This window comes from Mytilus galloprovincialis, chromosome 2 (genome assembly GCF_965363235.1).
Source record: "Mytilus galloprovincialis chromosome 2, xbMytGall1.hap1.1, whole genome shotgun sequence".
NCBI classification, from domain to species: domain Eukaryota; kingdom Metazoa; phylum Mollusca; class Bivalvia; order Mytilida; family Mytilidae; genus Mytilus; species Mytilus galloprovincialis.
The window spans coordinates 73213932-73237093 of NC_134839.1; the positions used below are offsets into that span (position 1 = coordinate 73213932).

The 23162-nt window shown below is 31.8% G+C and overlaps 1 protein-coding gene across 3 annotated transcripts in view; it reads left to right on the forward strand.

Annotated features, from left to right (window-relative positions):
- The first annotated feature begins 9270 nt into the window (after positions 1-9270).
- LOC143064351 (organic cation transporter protein-like) overlaps positions 9271-23162 on the forward strand; it is a 79944-nt gene continuing 66052 nt past the window's right edge. For 2 of the 3 annotated variants that reach the window (XR_012975228.1, XM_076237116.1), the window contains exon 1: positions 13791-13946. Coding sequence is in view for 2 of the 3 variants with exons in the window: in XM_076237116.1 (XP_076093231.1) it covers positions 13804-13946 (143 nt within the window). In the remaining variant the exon portion in view is untranslated. Of the gene's footprint in view, positions 9646-13790; positions 13947-23162 lie in introns of those variants that run through there. The other variant, XM_076237117.1, reaches the window with a different exon arrangement.

Below are 23162 nucleotides of genomic sequence, written 5' to 3' on the forward strand. Positions count from 1 at the left end.
ACCCGTATTATCACCAACACCGTACGCGACGTCTCCCCTGTTTAGCAAAATACTCAATAACTCAAAAATAAAAATTTTGAATCGCCACCAAAAGGTATACAGATCTTTAGATTAATATAACAAAGACATGTGTAAAGTTTTAAGCAATAATCATAAATCGTTTTTGAGATATGGCGCGACATGTAAAAAAAAACCCTCCCCCTTTTTTACAAAATACTCAATAACTCAAAAATGAAATTTTGAATCATCACCAAAAAGTATACAGATCTTTAGATTAATATAACAAAGAAGTGTGTAAAGTTTTAAGCAATAATCATAAATTGTTTTTGAGAAACGGCACAACATGTAAAAAAACCCTCCCCCTTTTTTTTACAAAATACTCACTAACTCAAAAATGATATCTTGAATCATCACCAAAAAGTATACAGATCTTTAGATTAATATAACAAAGACATGTGTAAAGTTTTAAGCAATAATCATAAATCGTTTTTGAGATATGGCGCGACATGTAAAAAAAACCCTCCCCTGTTTTAGTTACAAAGTGTCGTAACTCAAAAAGTTTAAATCTTATTTTCACCAAAAAGTATACAGATCATTTGACCATCATAAGAAACAACTATATAAAGTTTCATGAAATTTGGATAAGTCGTTCTCAAGTTACGGTGCGACATGTTTACGCCAGCCAGCCGGACGGACAGACGGACACCGGACATTTATATACCATAATACGTCCCGTCAAAATTTTGACGGGCGTATAAAAATGTATATGTACAATAAATTTGTCAAATTTGATACTACTTGTGAAATTAAGGCATGCATATAATCATTATAGGCCCAAAATAATCAAATTAAAATTAAGATTGAATATTTTTATAATAAAATTGTGTGACTATTTATGACAGTGCTAGTGGGATGAGTAGCACAAGCACAAGAGTCAGAACTTTTGTGTTGGTAAAGGGGAATAAACTGCGGAGTTACACTAGTTCGTTCCTCCCGAACGTAAAAAAAGGGTTCCGTTCTCTTAACTTTAGTTGCCTCAATCAAAAACTACAAAACTTATACACAAAATAAAAAAAAAAAAGAAGTTGCATGGGTGCCAATAAGAACTCTCCACAAAAGACAGATGACACAGAAATTAACAGCTATAAGTCACCCTACGGCCTTCAACAATGAGCAGTGACAATGTAAAACAATTCAAATGAGAAAAGAAACGGACGAATTTATGTAAAAAAAATGAACAAAAACAAATATGTAACACACAAACAAACGACAATTCATGAATTACAGTCTCCTGACTTGGAACATGCACATACAAACAGAATGAGGTGGATTAAACCTGTTAGCGGGATCCCCACCCTCCACATAATTTGGCATGAGTGCCAAAGAAAAACTCTCCACAAGAGACCAGATGACACAGAAATTAACAACTATATGCCACCATACGGCCTTCAACAATCAGCAAATAGATATTGGAAGATGTGGTATGAGTGCCAATGAGACAACTCTCCATCCAAATAACAATTTATAAAAGTAAACCATTATAAGTCAATGTACGGCGTTCAACACGGAGCCTTGGCTCACACCGAACCATAAGCTATAAAGGGCCTCAAAATTACTAGTGTAAAACCATTCGAACTGGGAAAACAACGGTCTAACCACATAAAAAAAAAACTAGAAACGAGAAACACGTATAAATTACATAATCAACAACTAATGTACATCAGATTCTTGACCTAGGACAGGTGCAAACATTTGCAGAAGGATGAAACAATATTATAACATCACAACATAGAAAAACACACGATAAAACGAAATTCAAACGAGAAAAGAAACAGACAGATGTATATGCTCCTGACTTGAGACAGACACATGCATACTGAATAAGGCGGGTTGAACATGTTAGCGGGTTCTCCACCATCTCCCTAACCTGGGACAATGCTTATTTCCACATAAAAAAAAAATAATTTAAATTTGGTAGCTTCACTTTTACCGTTCATGAGTTATCATGTTCCTATAAAAACATAGAAAATGCTAAATGTTTCGTTTTCGTTCTTTTTAATAAGTTTGACTCAATCAAATGTTATAAACCTTATACGTAATTCTTATTACGCCATAACACAGATCTGTCAAGTTCGATATTGGGTGGTGTTACTGTTCATGAGTAATTAGACATAAGAAGTTGGTACGAGTACTAAATTAAATGATACAAATATCAACACGTATAGCCTTAAGATAGGAAAAATGCTAAATCTGTTGTTTCTTTTCTTTAACTTTAGTTTGCCTCAACCAAATGTTTTGAAACTTATACACAATGCTTATGGTTACAAAACAGTAAAAAATTACGTGAATCCTGCATCTATATGTGGAAGTTTACTTGTGTTTTTTTTACAAGTAGGGGCATCTGTGACCCATAGGCAAATTGTACATTTATTTCAGTAAACAGTTTATTTACTTCCTTTGGATTCTACTTCTATTAGAATTAACTGGCATATTATTTTTTTAGGATTGCAGTGCAGTTTGATAACAGACAGTGACCAGCATAAAAAAGTGTTTCTCTAGATTGAGCTCTATGTCTAAGTGTATTCCAAAGGTTCTTCGCACTGAGTTCAGTTTATTGATATGCATATACCTTCTGTGTGATTTTTCAAGATGCTTAAACAGACTATCTATATCTACATTTCCATGAAATAAAATCCAATGTAAATTGATTGAAACATTTTGAATTATCTATCACAACTGGCAGTAAATGTTCTCTTTAATTTTTCAAGGCAATTAAAAGATTTAGGTTTCATTTCATCAAAACATTCTTCAATTAAAAAAATTGAGAATGGAAATGTGAAATGTGTTAAAGAGACAGTAACATGACAAAAGAGCAAAAAGCAATTGAAGGTTACAAATGAGTTTTTAAAACAGTGAGAAAATCCCTCGACCGGCGGCGGACTTCAAATGGCCCCTAAACAAAATGTGTACTAGTTCGAACTCCAAAACATAAAACCTAACTTACAATTAAAAACATACATGACTAACAAAAACCAGAGACTCCTGACTTTGTCAAGGTAATCATACCAAGAGGCACACCAAATATGCATAGGTTAAGAGTTAAAAATTCATAGACTGGTCAAGAGTTCCATGACAAAAAAAATACAAAGCAGATTTTGAGGAAAGGGTTATCGTGGTACACAAAACTAACAATTATATCTATATATCTAATATAGATATAAGAAGATGTAGTATGAGTGCAATCAGACAATTATGATTTCGCGTTAAACAATGGAAATTAACACTGTATATTTATATAAACGATCAATCTTGTAAATAAATAAATAACTAAACGAATTAAGAAAACTGGGGGGAGGGGGGGGGGGTCTACTCTTTCAGCCTTAGAGTTGATTTCGGATCCACTCTTTCAGTCTAAGAGTGGATTTGTGGCAGACATTTTCTCCCCACCTTTGTTATTCTTTGTCATTTATTCAGTTGATATGATATGATATTAGTTGATGTAATTTCGTATTAATTATGAACTTTTATGTCAAATATTTGCAAAATGTATTTTTTGCATTTTATGATTTTGAATAAATGATCTTTTTCCGTCAGTTTAGCAAATCAAGCTCAGACTCTGGCATGTGTATACATAGTATGTTTCTGGTATCTAGCTGTCCGTCTTATGTAGACGAAACGCGCGTATGGCTTACTAAATTATAATCCTGGTACCTTTGATAACTATTTACACCACTGGGTCGATGCCACTGCTGGTTGACGTTTCGTCCCCGAAGGTATCACCAGCCCAGTAGTCAACACTTCGGTGTTGACATGAATATCAATAGTGTGGTCATTTTTATAAATTTCCTGTTTACAAAACTTTGAATTTTTCGAAAAACTAAGGATTTTCTTATCCCAGACATAGATTACCTTTGACGTATTTGGCACAACTTTTAGGAATTTTAAATCCTCAATGCTCTTCAACTTTGTTCTTGTTTGGCTTTATAAATATTTTGATATGAGCGTCACTGATGAGTCTTATGTAGACGAAACGCGCGTATGGCGTACTAAATTATAATCCTGGTACCTTTGAAAAATAATTAAAACCAATTTTATTTGCTAATTGAAAATTAAGTGGAATGAAATAATTTAAGACAGCAGAGAAGATAATTCTGTTTTAATTGGTAATTAACATAGATGTATTACATCTATGTTATGACTAACCGACTTAAATAAAAGAGTGAGCTATTAATACTCTAAATGTATGATGTCTCTAGTCTGGTCAAAGGGTCATAGTGTCCTACTTAATTAAACGATATATTGTTGAAATTAGATAACATGTTTCCACGTGCAGAGAAATTTCACTTATGACCAATGCATGATTGGATTTCATCATTCTTATTGGTCAATGATCTTGCGGGTCAGCTCAAATTCACGTGTAAGTGCATTATGGTCACTTCCTTTTATCATCAGCATTTAATGTGTTAACTTGTGATTCTTATCAAACAATTTGTTCAAAATTCCCACCCACATACCTCCCTTAATGTTATCTTTTGAAGTAGATATGTACATTATGTTAATTTATGGGGCAGATTTTTCTGCCCACCTTTGCTATTTATTCAATTGATATGCTATTACTTGATGTAATTTCGTATTAATTATGTATATTAATTATTTCATATTAAATATGAACTTTTATGTCAAATGTTTTATTTGCAAAATGTCTTTTTTGTATTTTATGATTTTGAATAAATGACCTTTTTTCGTCAGTTTAGTTTTTATATCATATAGCAAATCAGGCTCAGAATCTGGCATGTGTTTACATAGTATGTTTCTGGTATCTAGCTGTCTGTCTTAAAAATAAATAAACGAATTAAGAAAACTGTTAATCATGCTATTATTTAACATACCGACTTCCACCATACAAAGAAAATATAAAATGCTAAAGCTTCTTGTTCAATATGATTTGTATGATTTGACATAAGTATATTTATGAATTAGACAGTTTTCACAGTCACCCATCGATTCCGGCGCTTTAACTTTCATTTTGAAAGATTGACATGTGATCGATCAACGAGAAAAAGTAAGGCACAATGGATTATGGTAGCTGATTTAAGCAAATGACCCTATTAGGTCAATATGAATACATAATTTAACACCTCGTTCATTTACGATGCAAGTAAGGTAAATGTCCGAGTGCTTCCGATTCTTATCATGGTTGGCTACTAAATGTTCGATACCGATCTCCTACATGTATAAAGGAGGAAAAGAAATATACAGAATACCGAAATTAGCATAAATATTTTCATACTTCATTCTCGAGGCTGCAAAATAAAGGCAACAGTAGTATACCGCTGTTCAAAACTCATAAATCCATGGACAAAAAACAAAATCGGGATAACAAACTAAAACCGAGGGAAACGCATTAAATATAAGAGGAGAACAACGACATAACACTAAAATGTAACACATATAGACAAAATCCCACGAGAATAACAAATATAACATATATATATAACATCAAAACCAAATACATGAATTTGGGATAGACAAGTACCGTGACACGTCTTATCGCAATGTGAATTTACACTCAAAAATAAGAGAAAACAAACGACACAACGTTATAATGTAATACACACAGAAACGAACTATAATATAACAATGACCATATTCCTGACTTGGTACAGGGCATTTTTAAAGGAAAAAATGGCTGCAAAGTCTCTCGTAACATGACGTGCATTTGAAAATAAAAGTAAAAATGTCTGAATCGATGGGTGAAGGTGAAAACTGTCTCAATATGAGAAAATAAAGGGTGGCATATAGATGCAATTTACATCAATGAAGAGATAAATGAAAACGGAACAATTTGATGCCCGATTTGTATTGATACAAGGTCTTCAGTCGGTCCCAGAAACAACGAAGCAGCGCATCTATTTTGGACGGGCATTATCCACTTTTTGATATGGGACGAGCTCGGACGTCAGAGTAATCTCGGACTACAATATGGGTACAACTATTTCAGGAGTTTCAATCTGTGACATATTATAAAACAACTGTTTTAAGAAATGTAGAACTGATCATCTGATACTTACAATGACAAAGACCCTGTTGTAGCTTGCAAAAATTGAAAATCCAGTATAAACGTTTGAAAAAAACTATTAAAATTGTATAAGATACATGAGATATTGGAACATGATTTTTGTGGATGGGTAAACATTTTAAAAACATATATCTTTATAAGTTAATATATTCACCGATATATATATATCGGGTCACGGTCATTGCATTTTTAGTCCGTCTTGCCAAGGATGGATGAATTGATACTATCATTATAAACTTTTAGCTACTGTCAACATATGGACATACATTTATCAAATTATACTAACCAGGTCACTCATACAAACTTATTACACCTAAGAAATAAATTATGTTTGCGGGCATACTTTAGTGAGATTTCAGATTTGTTTTCTCACAATGTTTTATATCAAACGCTATTAAAAGTAAATAAAATTATAGAGCGAAAAGCGATGAAATACTGCTGCAATAAAGGTTATTATAAAAATCATGGTGACAAGAAAAATTACTGTTAGAATAAAATAATGGAACCACCTATATCACGTCTTATTTTACTATAATTTTGAAGATAATTATAGTTCAATCGATTGAAATATTTTAGATATTGTGGTCAAAGTTCGGTTCTAACTCAGTTCAATCAGTCTTGGATCTACAACAAATATTTGACTCACTGATCGGTTAAAGACGGACCAATCGTAATACTTTTATAAATTGTTTTAACATATCGTACAATTTTAGCTGTCTAGCTATATATTTCTGTAACTCTTATTTAAACATTCATGTGAACGACAGCATACTGGGTACAGGTGTATAGGTCGCGATACCGTGATATGATATGATGTGCATGCACAATATTCGATACATACCCAATATCAATTTGATTTAAAAATCCACAAAAGCATGTCGAAGTTGAAAACTATTGGCATTCTCATGTGACAGAAAGAGTAAGAAAGCTGACGCCGATCAATGACAATGCAGCCGGATGCCACTTAAAATGGTAGTAAACTATAAATCAGTAAGCACCAATACGTTTAGCATAGATTATCCTAATTGTGGCAATCTTCTTAAATATTGTTCGTTAGCATAAGCATGACAATCGAGATGATTTTAATTTGATTTTATCAATTTCCACCACCATAGTAGTAGTATACCAACTTCACCTGCATATGAGATATACATTTCCCATCTTATTTTGGTATTCAAGAGCTGGCAGCTGCTACTCAGACTTGGTAAAACGTCACCAGTGTCTGAGCAGAAAGTTGATAAAACAGGGATATATCAAGGAACGTTTCGTCCTTTCTCTAAAGCAAGTTCAGCGGGAGGTACATGTACCAATACCGTGTTGATAACTATTCCGTATCAACTTCACAAATAATACACGAGGGTGTTGCAGTTTGAATTTTGGATACTGACATTGTTTATCATCTTAATAACGTGTTACAGTATTATTTTATTTGTCTTTATGAATATATCGTTTACTGTTTGGTCTGTTTTATGTGGTATCTATTTGACGTGGCTCTGTACTTACACATCTCGTCATTGTTGTATAATTATTTATCCATTTTTGTATTTCATTTTCGCTCATATGCTTTGTATATCTGCCTTTTTGTTTTTCGTTTTTACATATAACGTGGCTCTGTACTTATACATCCCGTCGTTGTGTTATTGTTCTATGACAACTTTGTATTCTTGTCTTTCATTTTTGCTAATGAACTTTCTCTATATTCCTTTTTCATTGTTTCTTTTAAACATATTTAGTGGCTCTGTACTTTAAATCCCGTCATTGTGTTATCCTGCTATTGTAAATTTTTGTATTCTTGTGTTTCATGTTAGCGAATGTGCTTTAACTAATGCATTTTTGTGTTTCTTTTATACAATGCCATGGCTCTGTACTTATACATCACGTTTGTGTGCTATTGTAAAATTTTGTATTCTTGTCTTTCATTTTTTAAGAACTCAATGTTCACTGCTGTATCCCTGTTTGTGACCTTTTTGTCTATTATGTCTGTTTGTTTTGTTCACACATCGTTGTCAATTTAAGGGGAATTTTATACGACTGTCATACATCTGTTCTCAGTGTCTTTTCGTTGTTGGGATATACAAGTACCCGGCCACGTCCACTATGTGTAATATTTCTATTTGTTTCCATCTGATGAATTAAGCCTCTCTGAACTAATTTTTTATAGTTCGTTCTTATTTTGTATTGTTACAGCACTGTCCTAACGATCCCGCTAACATGTTTAACCCCGCCAAATTATGTATCTATGTCCCTTTCTAAAGTCAAGCGCCTCTAATTCAGTGGTTCAAGTGTCGTTTGTTGGTGTGTTTTATATTTGTTTTTCGTTAAAATTTTATACATGATAAATTAGGCCGTTAGTTTTCTCGTTTGAATTGTTTTTTTTTTCATTTGTCATTACGGGGCATTATAGCGGACTATGCGGTATTGGCTTTGCTCATTGTCAAAGGCAGTACGGTGACATATAGTTGTTAATTTCAGTGTCATGTGATCTCTTGTGGAGAGTTATCTCATTAGCAATCATATCACATATTTTTCTATATATACAAGTGAGAGGTTTAGCTAGCTAAAACACAAGGTTTTATCAACAATTTTCTTCATAAGAAAGTGTTTGTACCAAATCAGGAATATATGGCAGTTGTTATCCATTCGTTTGGTGTGTTAAAGATTTTTATATTTTTGTTTTTTACTTTTTGTCCTTTTTTTCGATTCCTTATAGCACAATAAGTACTAGATCAAGTAAATTTACATTTACATTTGTTGCCTTGAAAGCAAGTCTTGCAGTCAGTGGTTTTGATATTTGTATGTTTTGAACACAACATTTCGCTGCGGAACACTCATTTGAAGACGAAATGAAAACAATATAGGGTGCGAAAGAATTTTATCATCATTTTTAGTACGACTTAAATACTTGTAGACGCATCTCTGTTGGCATTTTGAATATGAATTTTTTTTTTTCAATATGATTTTTAAGGTTAATTGCTGAATTCAAAATTCGCCTTTCAATATACATTTTAATCTTCAAGCATATTAATCCTGATGTACAAATTAATCCTTAGCCCCCTTTTTATTAATTTGACACGGATGTAATTGAGCAACACCACCAGGAGTTGGAGATTAACATATAATACCTAAATGTTAACTACTCTTGATTTTAGTCACGGTATTTAGAATATTCACACTTTAATTATTTGATGTTTAAGGATTTAACATTTGGCTTTTGCTAAACATTTCAATTTGTAATTGATGTCAATAGTTCATGATCAGTCGATGTTGTCCAGTGACACAACCATACATGAACTGTATCAAGGAAGTAACTGAAGCATAGCACATTTAAATACTTTATTGACCGTACCAATCATCAGTTATTGGTACTTTTCATAAAAACAAGGATATAATAGATGAAGTATATAAAGGCTATTTAAAAAAAAAATGGAATACGATACTATTTTAAAAAAAGTTGGAGAATGTGGAAACTACCAAAAAATGTTTCTGGTACTCGTAGCTATGGCATCAGTATTTAATGCCTTGACAACGTTTGCAATAGTTTTTGTCTTTGGAGAACACGCTCATAGGTACGTTTTTTTTATTTGATAATATTATTCACAAAAAACCTACACTAAGTGCAACATTTTAATAGTTTACTTTTTGAAAACGGTCACATATATATATAACAAGTATGTCCATGCATTTTATTTTTTTAACACGCACTTAAGTGAACACTTCCTAGTTTTGCTTTTGTTGAAAATCAACACGAATTACGTCAGTTGCGTCATTACTTTTGACTTTTTAAGACTTTTTAAGAATCTGTATGTTGCAAAATACTTTTCTGCATGGAAAGTGGCAGTCAGTTTATTTTGTAAATGTTTTTAAAATGACAATATACAATAAAGTAGTGGCCTTCTGGAAAGTTAAATTTATTTTATCCCGTTGTTAAAAGAAAGTTGAACGTTACCATTGGGATACTCAAAATCATAAGTTGATGACATACTGACAACTCCATGAAAAAAGCATACACAACATAATATAGATAACAAGACCTAGGATAGTATTATGTGTCCTGCAAAAGAAAGCGGATCTTGTTCCACATGTTGCACCCGTTATGTTGCTCATGAAGGTGTAATCAATGTGATGTTATATTCGAGGATACAGTACGGTATTGTCGTTACGACAATTACAACAAAACAATACATTTTGTAAATTGGAAATTTTCGAATATGGAATTCAGCAATATGTATTTAAATTATATACATACAGTAAACAAGCATGCGGTTTAAACTTTTCTTTTATATATGTGGAATGCTATGAATTATATGTGTTGAAACATTTTGGGAACATTTCAAATTCATCATTTATTCCATCAGATTTATAATTGTTTCATTTCTAATTTTAATACATTCTATTTTTATATGAATATATATAACCAATTTTATTTGCTAATTGAAAATTAAGCTGAATAAAATAATTTAAGACAGCAGACAAGATAATTCAATATTAATTGTTTATTACTCAGACTAAAATGTGAGTGGGCTATTTATACTGTTAGTTTAGGATGTCTCTAGTCTGGTTAAAGAGTCAGAGTTGTCCTACTTATTAAACAGTAAACTGTTAGTGTAAACATATTTATTTATAGTGGGTTGGAAAACACGTTATAACAACTTATAGTAATCCCTTTCCACTTTGCGGATTCGAGGGCTGCCTTGTAGCGGCATTATCCTGCTCTTTTTAGAAATCTACAAAGGTGTCGTTTACGTGCAAGATTTATGGCATTCTCTTAACACGGGTCAGCCATTTATTGTCTCCTTCCGACGGACTATCATCGTATCTCAAGACCGTACTCGCTAATTGTGTCGAGGGAGAACCGAAATTGCAGTCCCAGAAAGGAGTAGGGCCGATTTTGGCCTCAATTTTCAAGTTCATCTAACGAAAGATTTTAGACACTTTTTAAACACTTAAGGGTCTATTTCAATTGATTCGATTAGTTAATGTGAAAGATTTTAACTGATGTAGTCATTAAAATGCTCCGATTCAAGCTTAGATATGAAAAATCTATCAAATATGCCGAAAAACGTCACTTTTCAGATGTTTTTTTTGTCAAAAATGAAAGTGGCCGCATCAGTGTTCATCCGCAACCTTTACACATATTATGTATAATCATCAAATACAACTTACATTTCAATATTGTGAATGAACACGAATGCGGCCACTTTTATTTCAGACGGAAACCGTCTAAAATTTAACTAAAATGCTAAAATTGTGAAGATTTCAGCAATCAAGCAAGACTTGATGATGCTGGTACCCGATATATGTGCATTGTATTATCAAAAACAGCCCATATTTATGTATTAGAAGCAATCTACTTTCCAACAAATAGCATAAAGATTACATTTTCACAAATTTGTAAAACTACTATATTTTGGGGCCAAAAAGGGGTCTTAATGAACATACCCATTTTCTCTCTAGAACAGGGATCGAATAAGGAACCTTTGTGTTAATAGTCCCATGCGCTAACCACAACTCCACGGCTCTCCATAAATTGTCGAAATTAGATAAAATGTTTTCACGTGCAGACCCCAGTGCATGAATGGATTACATCTTCCTTATATGTAAATAATCTGCGGGGTCAGCACGCGTTCACGTGTAAGTGCGTTGTTGTCACTTCCTTTTATCATCAGCATTTGACGACTTATGTTAACTTGAACATGTTATTCTTATCAAACAGTTTTTGAAAAAAAATCTCATCTACATACCTCCCTCAATATTATCTTTAGAAGCAGATATGTATACATGTATATGTTTATCTGTGGAGCAGATTCCCCGTCCCCCTACCTTTTTTTTTATCATTCATTCAATTGATATGATGTTATTGATTTATTTTCGTATTTATTATGTATTATTATTTCATATTAAATATGCACTTTTATATCAAATTTTGTATTTGCTAAATGTATTTATTTTATCTGTTTAACAAAAGAATTATTTTTTTCTGTATAAAATGAAAAACTTTGTAATACAAGACGTTTACGATATTCATTTAACAAATTATCAGGACAGTAGTATAAACATACGGGATACTAGTCAAGATAGTTCTATTTTTTGGATATGATCTATGATTCTTAATTTGTGCTTCAAATCCTCCTTTTGGCAATATCGAAATTGTCTTTTTAAAGATTTATGTAAATTAAATCATAAGGGTAAATTTTTCGGCACCTTAAAAGTTATGATTCGTCGTTATGTTCATATTAACTCGTTTATTTTTGACACTACTGAGATGGTTACAACACTCATATAAAATGCCACGAGTATATGAAGTATTTATCATATTAACATCTCTCAACTGTATTCCATTTCCTATCATGTTTCCTTGAGACAGAATTGCTCCTTATAAAAAATCTTTTGAACCAGGGATTCAAAGTGATGAAGTACATGAGCAACACGAATTGTGAGTGCTATATGTGGGACAGGATCTACTTACACTTCCAGATTAACTTTGATCACCCCGAGTTTCTGGTATGGTTCGCGTTTTGTGTGTGTTTTTTTTTTTGGTAGTTTTTCAGTTTTTCTTTTGAAGCCATGTCGTTTTAGTTGACATCTTTGTACCTTTAGGTCCACTTTTCTATGTGCCCGTAAACAAATTGATCGTTCTGTCAAACTTTGAAAACTTTCGACCTTTATCAAACGGAACCGTTACCAGTTAGAAATGCTATACAACATAATTCAAATTCATAAAAATTTAAATACGAAAGTCAAAATACAGATACTACAAGATTTGTCAAGATTTTTCAGCATGTAGAGATTCAAAAGGGATGTTATATTTTCAGGGTAAAACAATTTTTTTTTTCCTATAGCCAAAATCTTTAAATGTTTCACTAGTTTTTGTTCCAAAACAGGCTTAATAAAATAAGATTTATAACTCAATTTGAACCAAAGGGATTTTTTGTGTTATTAAAATTTGCTGTTACAAAATGATAGAAATTATTATAAAAATAGGAATGTATCTCCCTCATGCAAAGCTCTGATTCCTTTAACGGATTTAGCTATACTTTTTGGACCTTTTGGATAATAGCTCTTCATCTTTTATATAAGCTTTGAATTTTTTAAATATTTTGGCCACGAGCATTACTGAAGAGACATGTATTGTCAAAATGCGCATCTGGTGCAAGAAAATTGGTACCGTTAATTTTATAATACTGAATCAATCCGAAGACACACCAAACAAACATGCCACTCATCATCGTCATCAATAGGAAAAATATCCTTTTCAGCAGCAGCCTCAGTATCACTTTCCATATCAGCAGCTGCGGTACCCATTTGCACATCAGCATCATCATCAGTATCCCCCTTTTTAGAATTTAATTACCATGTTTGGTGCAACCCAAACCTTTGTGGACCAATATCACTTGACGTTTGTGTTATGAATTATAATTTGAATAATTAACAAATAAACACATGTTTAATTTACAGTTTTTAAAATATTCACATACAAAATTCAATGTTTTAGGATTTTACATTCGACCTTGTAGTTAACATTTTAATTTGTGATCGATGTCAATAGTTCAGCCAGTGTTGTTCAGTGATACAACAAAATTTATGAACTGTACCCAGGAACTAACTGAAGCATAGCCTAGTTACATTTAAATACTATATCGACAGAAGAAACCTCATTTATTGATATATTTCATATAAACAAGGATATAATAAGTATATATCATAAAGAAAATTTTTTCCATAAAATGGAATACGATAATATTATAAGACAGGTTGGAGAATTTGGAAAATATCAAAAAGTGTTTCTGGTCATCGTAGCTATATCATCAATATTTAATGCCATGACAACATTTGCATTAAATTTTGTCTTTGGAGAACACGCTCATAGGTACGTTATTATTAGTAATATTCGTTTCACGCGAACGTGTACTGAATTAAACGTTCTAATTGTTTTACTTTTTGGAGATAAAGCCTGGTTTTGTACAAAGCTCATCCTCCCACTTGTCTGACAGTCGCATACATTTCATTCAACAAAAATCACTATAGAATAATATCAAAGATGTTGCCAAGTGCACCGGAAAGGTAAGCAGATCCTGTTCTGCATATGGCACCCGTCGTGTTGCTCAAGGAAAAACAAGCTCGATGAAATTCTGTGTCTAATTAGATAATGTTCCATTTTTGGAATAGAAGACAAGATTGTCGTTATGATAATTGGAACAAAATAATTTGCTATTTGTTTTATGACTTGGGAATTTTAGAATATGGAGTTTAACAGTATGAATTTAATTGATCATGATTATATACATAAAGTAAAAAAGCATGTATCTTTAATTTTAAGTATAATATCTATAGAATGATTTGAATGATATGTGTCGATTCGCAAACAGGTCAGGAAAATTTTTAGTTTAAATTCTTCATTCATTTCAACAGATTATTATTTGTCATTTTTATCTTGTTACATTTTATATATGAAGATACATACATAATAGTATAACAAAACAAAAAACAAGTTTTCTTTTCTTATAAAATGATTAACTTTCTGTTTAATTTACCTTCCTTTATAATACAAGTTAATGATATCTATTTGCCTACTTATCAGAAATTACCATGACCAAATATTATCATGTTAAATATTCGAGGAATGAAAAATAAAACTACACCATGTATAATAAACCCTGACAGATTTTATTTATTCTGCTTCTTTTTTGTTTTTAAAAAATAAGGAGACGATATATGATTGCAAATGAGACCAATATTGATCAAAAACCAAAAACACTAGGATATTCACAACTGTTAAAGGTTCCAATACGGCCTTCAAAAATATCAAAACATACCTAATAGCTATAGATAATACTTGCATGAAAAAATTTTAATCAATTCAAACGAAAAAATAAACAGTCTGATTTATGACACAAAAGTTAAAAAGAAAAATGTAACAAACAACATCAATCGACAATACTAAAATGATATATTCTGGCATGTGCAGGAACATACATGTACATGATACTGTTGGGAATAAACCGGCTTATTAACATTCAATCCTTCTTCTACTCAAGGAAGTTTCACTCACATGAGTTTCGTTAATTCACGCGAATATTTATAATTTAGTGAAATTCACAAGAAGGTTATACTTGAAATAACAGCTAAGTTTTCAAGTTAATAAAAATCATGAAAAATACCATTTGTTTTGCAATTGAAATTCCTATAAATTTATGTTAAAATCACTTCAAAATGTACTTGTATACTCTCGTAATAACCCGGCTTTGTTTTCTCTAAATCGATCTATGAATTTTGAAGATCGGTTTACTACTGTTGCCTTCATTAAGGTGATTTTTTGTAATGTTTTTTTCATGTTTTAAGCAAATTTCACGTTAATTTCATACGTGAGGAAAATGTGCCTGTGTAACCTGTGACAGTGATAAGATAACTGAAAATGCATACATTGTAGTATTAACGAAGTAATGATCCACGTTCAAACTATCATGGTTGGTAATCACAATTTTCATAATATTGGAAAGTTCTGAACATAACCAGTCGCTATTATTTGTAAATGGCGTTTCATAATAAAAATATGCGCCAGTTAAAGCTATTTCACCCCAATAATAAAAAAAGATTCATGCAAATAAAATCTTTGAACTTCTAAAAAATGTAAATAACATTTGTTTTTGTTTTTGCTGCTTGCCTTGATACACAAAAAGAGAATATATTGCTCTCCATTCAAACTAAGTAACTAACCAACCGTACCAAAAGTTTGCAGGTTTTACAAGCTAGTCTGGACATGAAATAACATTAACTGTATTGACAGCTAGTAATTTTCTAAACGGATGGTTTATCAGACGTTGACCTTCATTCATGCGTCGATTATCATTGTCCTAATTTTTTTTATGTTCGCATGGTTACCCCAGACTATTATTGAAGAATGTATGTCAAGGTTGTACCTATTTGTATTTGATTGTTGCCAAGTTTTCATACTAGCTATTACAATTGTAAAATTAATCATAAAACACAGACTTATTTTAACAAATATTAGATATAAGTCCCTCTTTTGTATTTCATCGATATCCTATGTTATGATGTTCTGATAAATCTCGAAGATAGCAAAATTTGTAATCAAGGTAGCCATTCAGTTTTATAATTATAATGAGTTCATGGAAAATATTGTAGTGTGTAACCTAAAGCTTTATTTGAATAAAACTATTCTTTTTTTTTTTGCCAAACAGTTAAATTGTTATATCATATTATTTATCAGTTATAACGAATTTATCTTACCGACTATCTTAATGTCGATGTGGTATTTTATTGAGTGGCCTAGCAAAGTGATAAATTATTGGTTTCAATACTTATTATTATTAAGATCCTACTTCCATTGGTCTATACAAAAACAAATGCCAACGACAAGAACTTGTTAGCCTTAAATGTGTTTTTATGATCTAAAGCCATGCAGTGACGTAGAGTTGCTTTCTATATTTGTGCTCTGGTCTTTTGATGAATAGTTGACGTCTTGTAATGTTATTTTTTTCCCGTTATTTATTTTCATTATATTTGCACTATTGTTGTTGTTAATCTGTATAATTTATGTTTTTATGATACTGTTAAACGTGTTAAAATTAATATATTAAACACAATGTAAACAATGTAATAAACTTAATTTTAACAGTTATCTTACTTCGTTTTATGTTAGGATTTTTTGTAGGTTTTTTTTTGCCATTTATTTTTGGAGATTGTATTGCATCTTGTTGGATTCTGTTTTCGTATCTGATTTATTTATACTAGTACTACATCTGGGCCCCGTATGCATAACAGTTCTTAAATTTAGATTTTTCTTAGTAAACACTTAAGTTAGGGAAGGGGAACGACAATCCACAAAAACGTTTTGTAAAACTATTCGTTCATTGATACCTTAATCGCGTATTGTTAGGGTTAAAAATAAATTGTTGTCTCGAGTAAGTAAACGGGCTCCTTCATCGAGCAACACCCATGCAAGGTGAATTAAATATTTAGTAGAGGAAAAATATTGGATAACAAACTAATTTTTTTTCGTCCCATGCTCATCAATAAAAACGTCAACCTTTGCTCTAATGCGCCAATTTGTCATCTGTTTCAAAATTTTACTTTGTAATGTATGATGAAATTGTTTAATAAATCAAGACAAATTAAACACCCGCTCTAAATAAAAGGGTGTATTGGTCAATCAGTAAAGTAAAATAAAGACTTCATAAGTTAATGCATACGGATTAAGAATGCTCCTTTACAAGGTAAATTTGGGTGAAATCTAAGTTTAAGAAACACATAAGTTAAGATGTTCATGCATACAGCCCTTGAAGCAAAGTGACTGGTTAATTTTGGGTTTCTCGGTCAACGTTCGTGTGTATGTTTTTATTCTAGTTATATCAATATAGATGGTAGATAGGCAGTGTTTAAACATCATATAGTTTGTTTAACTCGTCAATATCAAGTGAATAAATAAATTCTATGCATGACCAAAAAAGAAATAAAATTGCATTTAAAATATTTATGAAATTAGTCACACTAGGGAACACCAACATTCAATTTGACTATTAAATATTTAATGGACATACTTTCTTTTAAAGACATTTATTATTGTTATTCCAATAACAAACATTTTCAAAAGATAAAACATATGCGATGGGTAAATAAAATGATCAACATTATCCTAGCATTTACTTAACAATCAGTGAAGAACGCCACATGCGTGGTGCTGGCTATTTATGACACAGGGTGATATCTTCCTAGCGAAGAAAAAAAAAGATCGAGAAGAAAAGTATGGAAGCGTATTAAAAAGCGCTATTCAACTTTTTTTTTTAAATTTTCCCTTTGTTGGCGGTTTACGGCTAACGTTTGTGATATGAAGGTTGCGTTATAACTTATAACGTGTTTACTTTTGCAAATAACGTAAACAGTTGTATTATCTTATTTCTCATTTTCAAAGTTTCAAGGAAAGCAACTTTTATAAAGGGAGTAAGCTAAAATGGAGAATGCAAATAGGGAATGTGTCAAAGAGACGAAGGCCATCAATGGGTTTTCAATACAACGAAGAGGCTGCATGGTGTTATTCCTCTTCTCGCTTATTGCAAGGTAAAGTGCTGGGGGTGTTTAGCACATATCATGGCATAGTACTGAGCAGGATATTATTAAAAATAATATTGAGTTTATTGAAGTCATACTGAAGATTAAAAATCTACCCTGTTAATGCATAGCTGAATCTGATGTCCTTTCAAAGTAAACACACATATGAACATTGTGTAAGATTGGTTAGATCAAAACAAGTTACCCATTTGAGATAAATGTATAAGATGGATATTTTGTTTCTAATTGTGTAATATACATTCAAATTGCTTCCCAAGCATCTTAAATAGATACATGTACCTTAATAAAATGAAATTAAAACCCCTGTAAAAGAGGGACGAAAGATACCAAAGGGACAGTCAAACTCATAAATCTAAAACAAAATGACAACGCCATGTAATTATATTTTTTTATCAACAAAAGATTTCTTTTTCCAAATAATTAATCTTTATTCCGAAAGGTCAATTTGTTTATTTGACTGTATCGTTTAACAATTGGATGACATTTGTTTAGCTCCTCTCTGCTTTGCCACTTTCCACTTTCATTCAAGGATATCAATTTGCCTTTAAGTTTGCGCTTCCGCTGAAGATTGCAGGATACGTATTAGGCTTATTAGAATTGTACTATCGATTTTGATACTGTACGGAGTTAAGGGCATACGATACAGTTACAAGGGAGGTAATGACGTTGCTAACGTAGATTGTTATTTTCGCGACGTCAAACTATGACATATCCGGAAAAGATTCAGTTTTCGACTGATTTTTATCATTCAAACTTATTTATCTTGAAAATGAGTTCATAGACCCCTCTTATTTAAAATGCCATTTTGGTTTGAATAAGCGAGAAGATCGTGTGTGCCAATTTTCCTGAAACCGTAAATAGCGCATTTTTTTTTTAAATTTGATAGATATACAGCAAAAAATGATGTTGTTTTTTCTACATTCATGAACATTAAAATTTTGATAAATATGAGTTATTAATAAATAAAAAATGTATAAATTTTAAGGATACTTATAAAATACAGAAATTACGAATTATTTAACAAAAATCAATTTGTGTTTATCTTTTAAAACAAAAAAGTTATGTCTTTCTTTCGAAAGGGAAAATACGGCCACAAATCCGAATTTGAGCAAATATACAAAATTTCGACCTCATTTTACTCAAAAAGTAGCACATGAATGTATATATTTTTTTATTACATATGTGATTTAATCAGGTAAAAAATAGTCTATATGGAATTTTTTATCCAAATGTAAATACGGGATCAAAACTGTATCATATGCCCTTAAAGCTACTGACTAATTACATATCCGCCTCAATCAAAAGCAAACGTCACCTGTTTTTGTGTTCTGTTAAATTGTTCCTTTTAAAATTGTTACCCATATTTTGACTATTTATTGTGTCTGTTTAGTTAACGCATCAATGTAAATATAACGGAATTTGATGAGACTGTCATCAACGTGAGAGGGTTAGCGCAATAAAACCATATTTAATCCACCATTTTCTTCATTCGAAAATGCCTGTACCAAGTCAGGAATATGACAGTTCTTGTCCATTCGTTTTTGATGCGTTTTGTTATTTGATTTTGCCATGTGATTATGGACTTTCCGAATTGATTATTCAAAAGATATGAAAAGGTTCAAATTAATTTGTTAAGTAAAAGTAAAAGTATCGTTGTTACTAAACATGAACAATATTTAACTTCGGATGCGTACATGGGCAAGCATTTAAGTTCAAAAGCACAATTCCTTGTTTTGAAAAGGAAAATATGTGTCAGTGAATACAATAAACGCAACAATGTGCAATACCGAGTTACTGCTGCTTAGTCCGAGTGGGATAACTATTTTACATCCTAGCTGTTTTAGATTAGACGAAAAACCACTTACTATTCATAAAATCTAGTTTTGAACGCCACACAACCATTATAATATACTTTATACATTACTATATGAGTTCTGCCCTTTTTGACCACCGAACACGATGAGTAGATATCAAACAATGTCAACTCGCCCCACTGACCAATCGGCCCAACCTATATCGCCACTTTATGAAAAAAATCGCCCCACTCTTGTTTACCGACTTGCCCCACTTTTGAAAAAGTGTAAAATCAAACTGAACAATCACTGACAACTCACTTATTAACGAAAATGACCCACTGAATAAAGGTCTGCCAACTCGCCCCACTTACAAAAATATCTTGCTTCCTTTAAGTTTGTTAAATTACTGATAGGTCGTATCCAGTCGTCCTGGTGTAGTGGTTGTGTCTTGGCTTAATATGCTAAAGGTCTTGAGTTCGAATTCCAGCATATACACTGGATTTTTTCTACGTGAATTTTGATAGATAGTCTTTTCCGTATAATTGTATATTTAATTATAAGTTTTATAGTGGATTTGACATTCCCGACAAAATGTTACAGAACAAAGGAAAGCATGCATAACAAAGAAACTCAAAGTGGGGTGATCTGGTAGGGGTGATCCGGCTCAGGTCACCCCTGTTAGAACAAAGGACCTGGGATGTAAGTTAAAAAAAACAGCATTTGTACAAATTATGTACTTTCGGCGAAGACATGTAGTATACTTTATTTTACCTAAATAGACCGTGTATATATCACATAGGAATAGATGGCTATTTTGTTTTTTAATTCACGGTCAGCAGTTGTGTTATGTCCTCTTTGTAAGATAAATTCGTTACGCAGTGTGCCTTATATCACTACAGTATAGCATACTGCGTCTTAGGTTACTATATATAGCACACTATGTGACTAGGTTATGTAAGTCTTTAAAAAATCAATTTAATGTGCTGTTATACATTTTTCCGGATGCAAAGAAACTTAGACCCTTTTGTCAGCTTACTATTCAAAACTGAATGATTTTAGTGATCAATATGACGCTACACGGTTCAATTGGTATTTGTAAATATTAAACTTACTTTATGCAAGACTAGCCATCCTGTGTAAGTAGATAAAAATTTGAACCACTCAACAATAATTTCACTGGTACATTTAGTATATCAAATGCTTATAATGATAGTACCACTGACCCGATTCTTTAGCATTTCAAAAAATATAAAAAAAAAATGCAGGCGCCAATCATAAAATACATGTTAAACATATTTAATTAGCTTGAATTTTCATCATAATTTAGCTTTGAATATGAATTGGCTGCAAAAATCGCAACATTTAATAACCTATATACTGCAATATAATATTTTAACCAAAATAACACTTTTCCTTTATTTCACTTGAATAATTACAACCGGCAACAGGCAATAGAGGATCTAAAGGGTACAGGTTACAACGCTATATGTGGATTATTAAAAGCCTTCAAATCTTTCAGTATGATTTTGTTGATTTGAAATTTAGATACTAGTAAATCAAGTCAGCTTATATTATTTATGATTTTACAGCTTGACTAACAGGGGAATAGAAGTATGGTCACTTGGTCTTCTTCCGATTGGCAGTTAAACGCTTGCCGAAGTTGGGCGTCAGTTTGGCTGTACGGAATGCACAAGTCAGAACGGGGACGTTAAGGGCATACGATACAGTTACAGGGAAGGTAATGACGTTGCTAACGTAAAATGTTATTTTCGCGACGTCAAACTCTGACATATCGGGAAAAGATGCATTTTTCGACTGATTTTTATCATTCAAACTGATTTAATTTGAAAACGAGTGCATGAACCCCTATTTTTTAAAACAGCAATTTGTTTCATTTTGCAAGGAGATTATGTGACCCAAATTTTATAAAACTGTAAATTGCGCATTTTTTTTAATTTTGATAAACATGCAGCAAAAAATGACGTTTTTTCCTCTATTTGTGAACGTTTGATAAATATAGAGTTATTTCGGAATAAAAATTGCATAATTTTTAATGATACTTATAAAATACAGAAATTACCGATTATTTAACAAAAACCATTTTGTGTTTATCTTTTAAAACAAAAAAGTTATGCCTTTCTTTCGAAAAAGAAAATACGGACACAAATCTGAATTTTGAGCAAATATACAAAATTTCGAACTCATTTTACTCAAAAAGTAGCACATGAAGGTATATTTTTTATTATATATTTGATTTAATGAGGTAAAAAATAGCCTATATGCAAATTTTCATCAACTTGTAAATACAGGTTCCAAACTGTATCGTATGCCCTTAAATTCGATGCTTCGTGTAAAGAGAGAGGCACGCTCTTTGCACGTTTATAACCCTTGCAGCAACTCTATGGGGGTCTGTAGGTGGCCTGTTGCAAGCCAAAATTTCTGTCCTTATCCAATATACCCCCATTTTCAATAAGCAGTCCAAATTTCCCCGACTTCCATCCCGAATGGCCTCTAATACAAGATCTACCTATTGTATTTATTGTTAACTTGTTCTCGTTTTGAACATGCATTAAATATTTGCCATTGGACTTAAAGCAACCAACAAATCAATCAATTGTTTTACTCCTTTTTGGTTAAATATATTCCCCCTTCTTACTTTTTAGTACATTTAAGTAGAATGATGATAAATATCAAATAACTAAAAAGGTTCCAATTTAAATTATCCAAGACGTAATCAAGTTACATTTTGTCAATGCAATAATATCAGAAATTGACAAAAAAGATCGGTAAAGTACAAACTAGCCGACAAGTACCTGAAAAGACTTGTTGTGTGTATGTCAGAAACATCAATGAGGATTTTGATATGATCTTCTCATATTGTTAACCAACTAACAGTGGAGTCCCCGACGTCCGCGCGGCCGGTGATACCGCGTATTAGCTGATTTCGTCATATCAACACAGTAACACAAATAAAATTGTTCTTGTTATTGTTTCAGCATGCCGAAGGGATAACAAAGAATAAAATTGATAAGTCCAAGAGTTAAATAACAACTACAATCCCGTGATTTACAATATTTGACCAAATTCCATTAAAAAAATTACATCATCAGATAAAATTTGTTTTATTTAAGTCAATTTTATATCAGATTGAAATAATTTTTGCTCTGCATTCTTGGCAGTGTGCTTGGTTCAAATTCAGC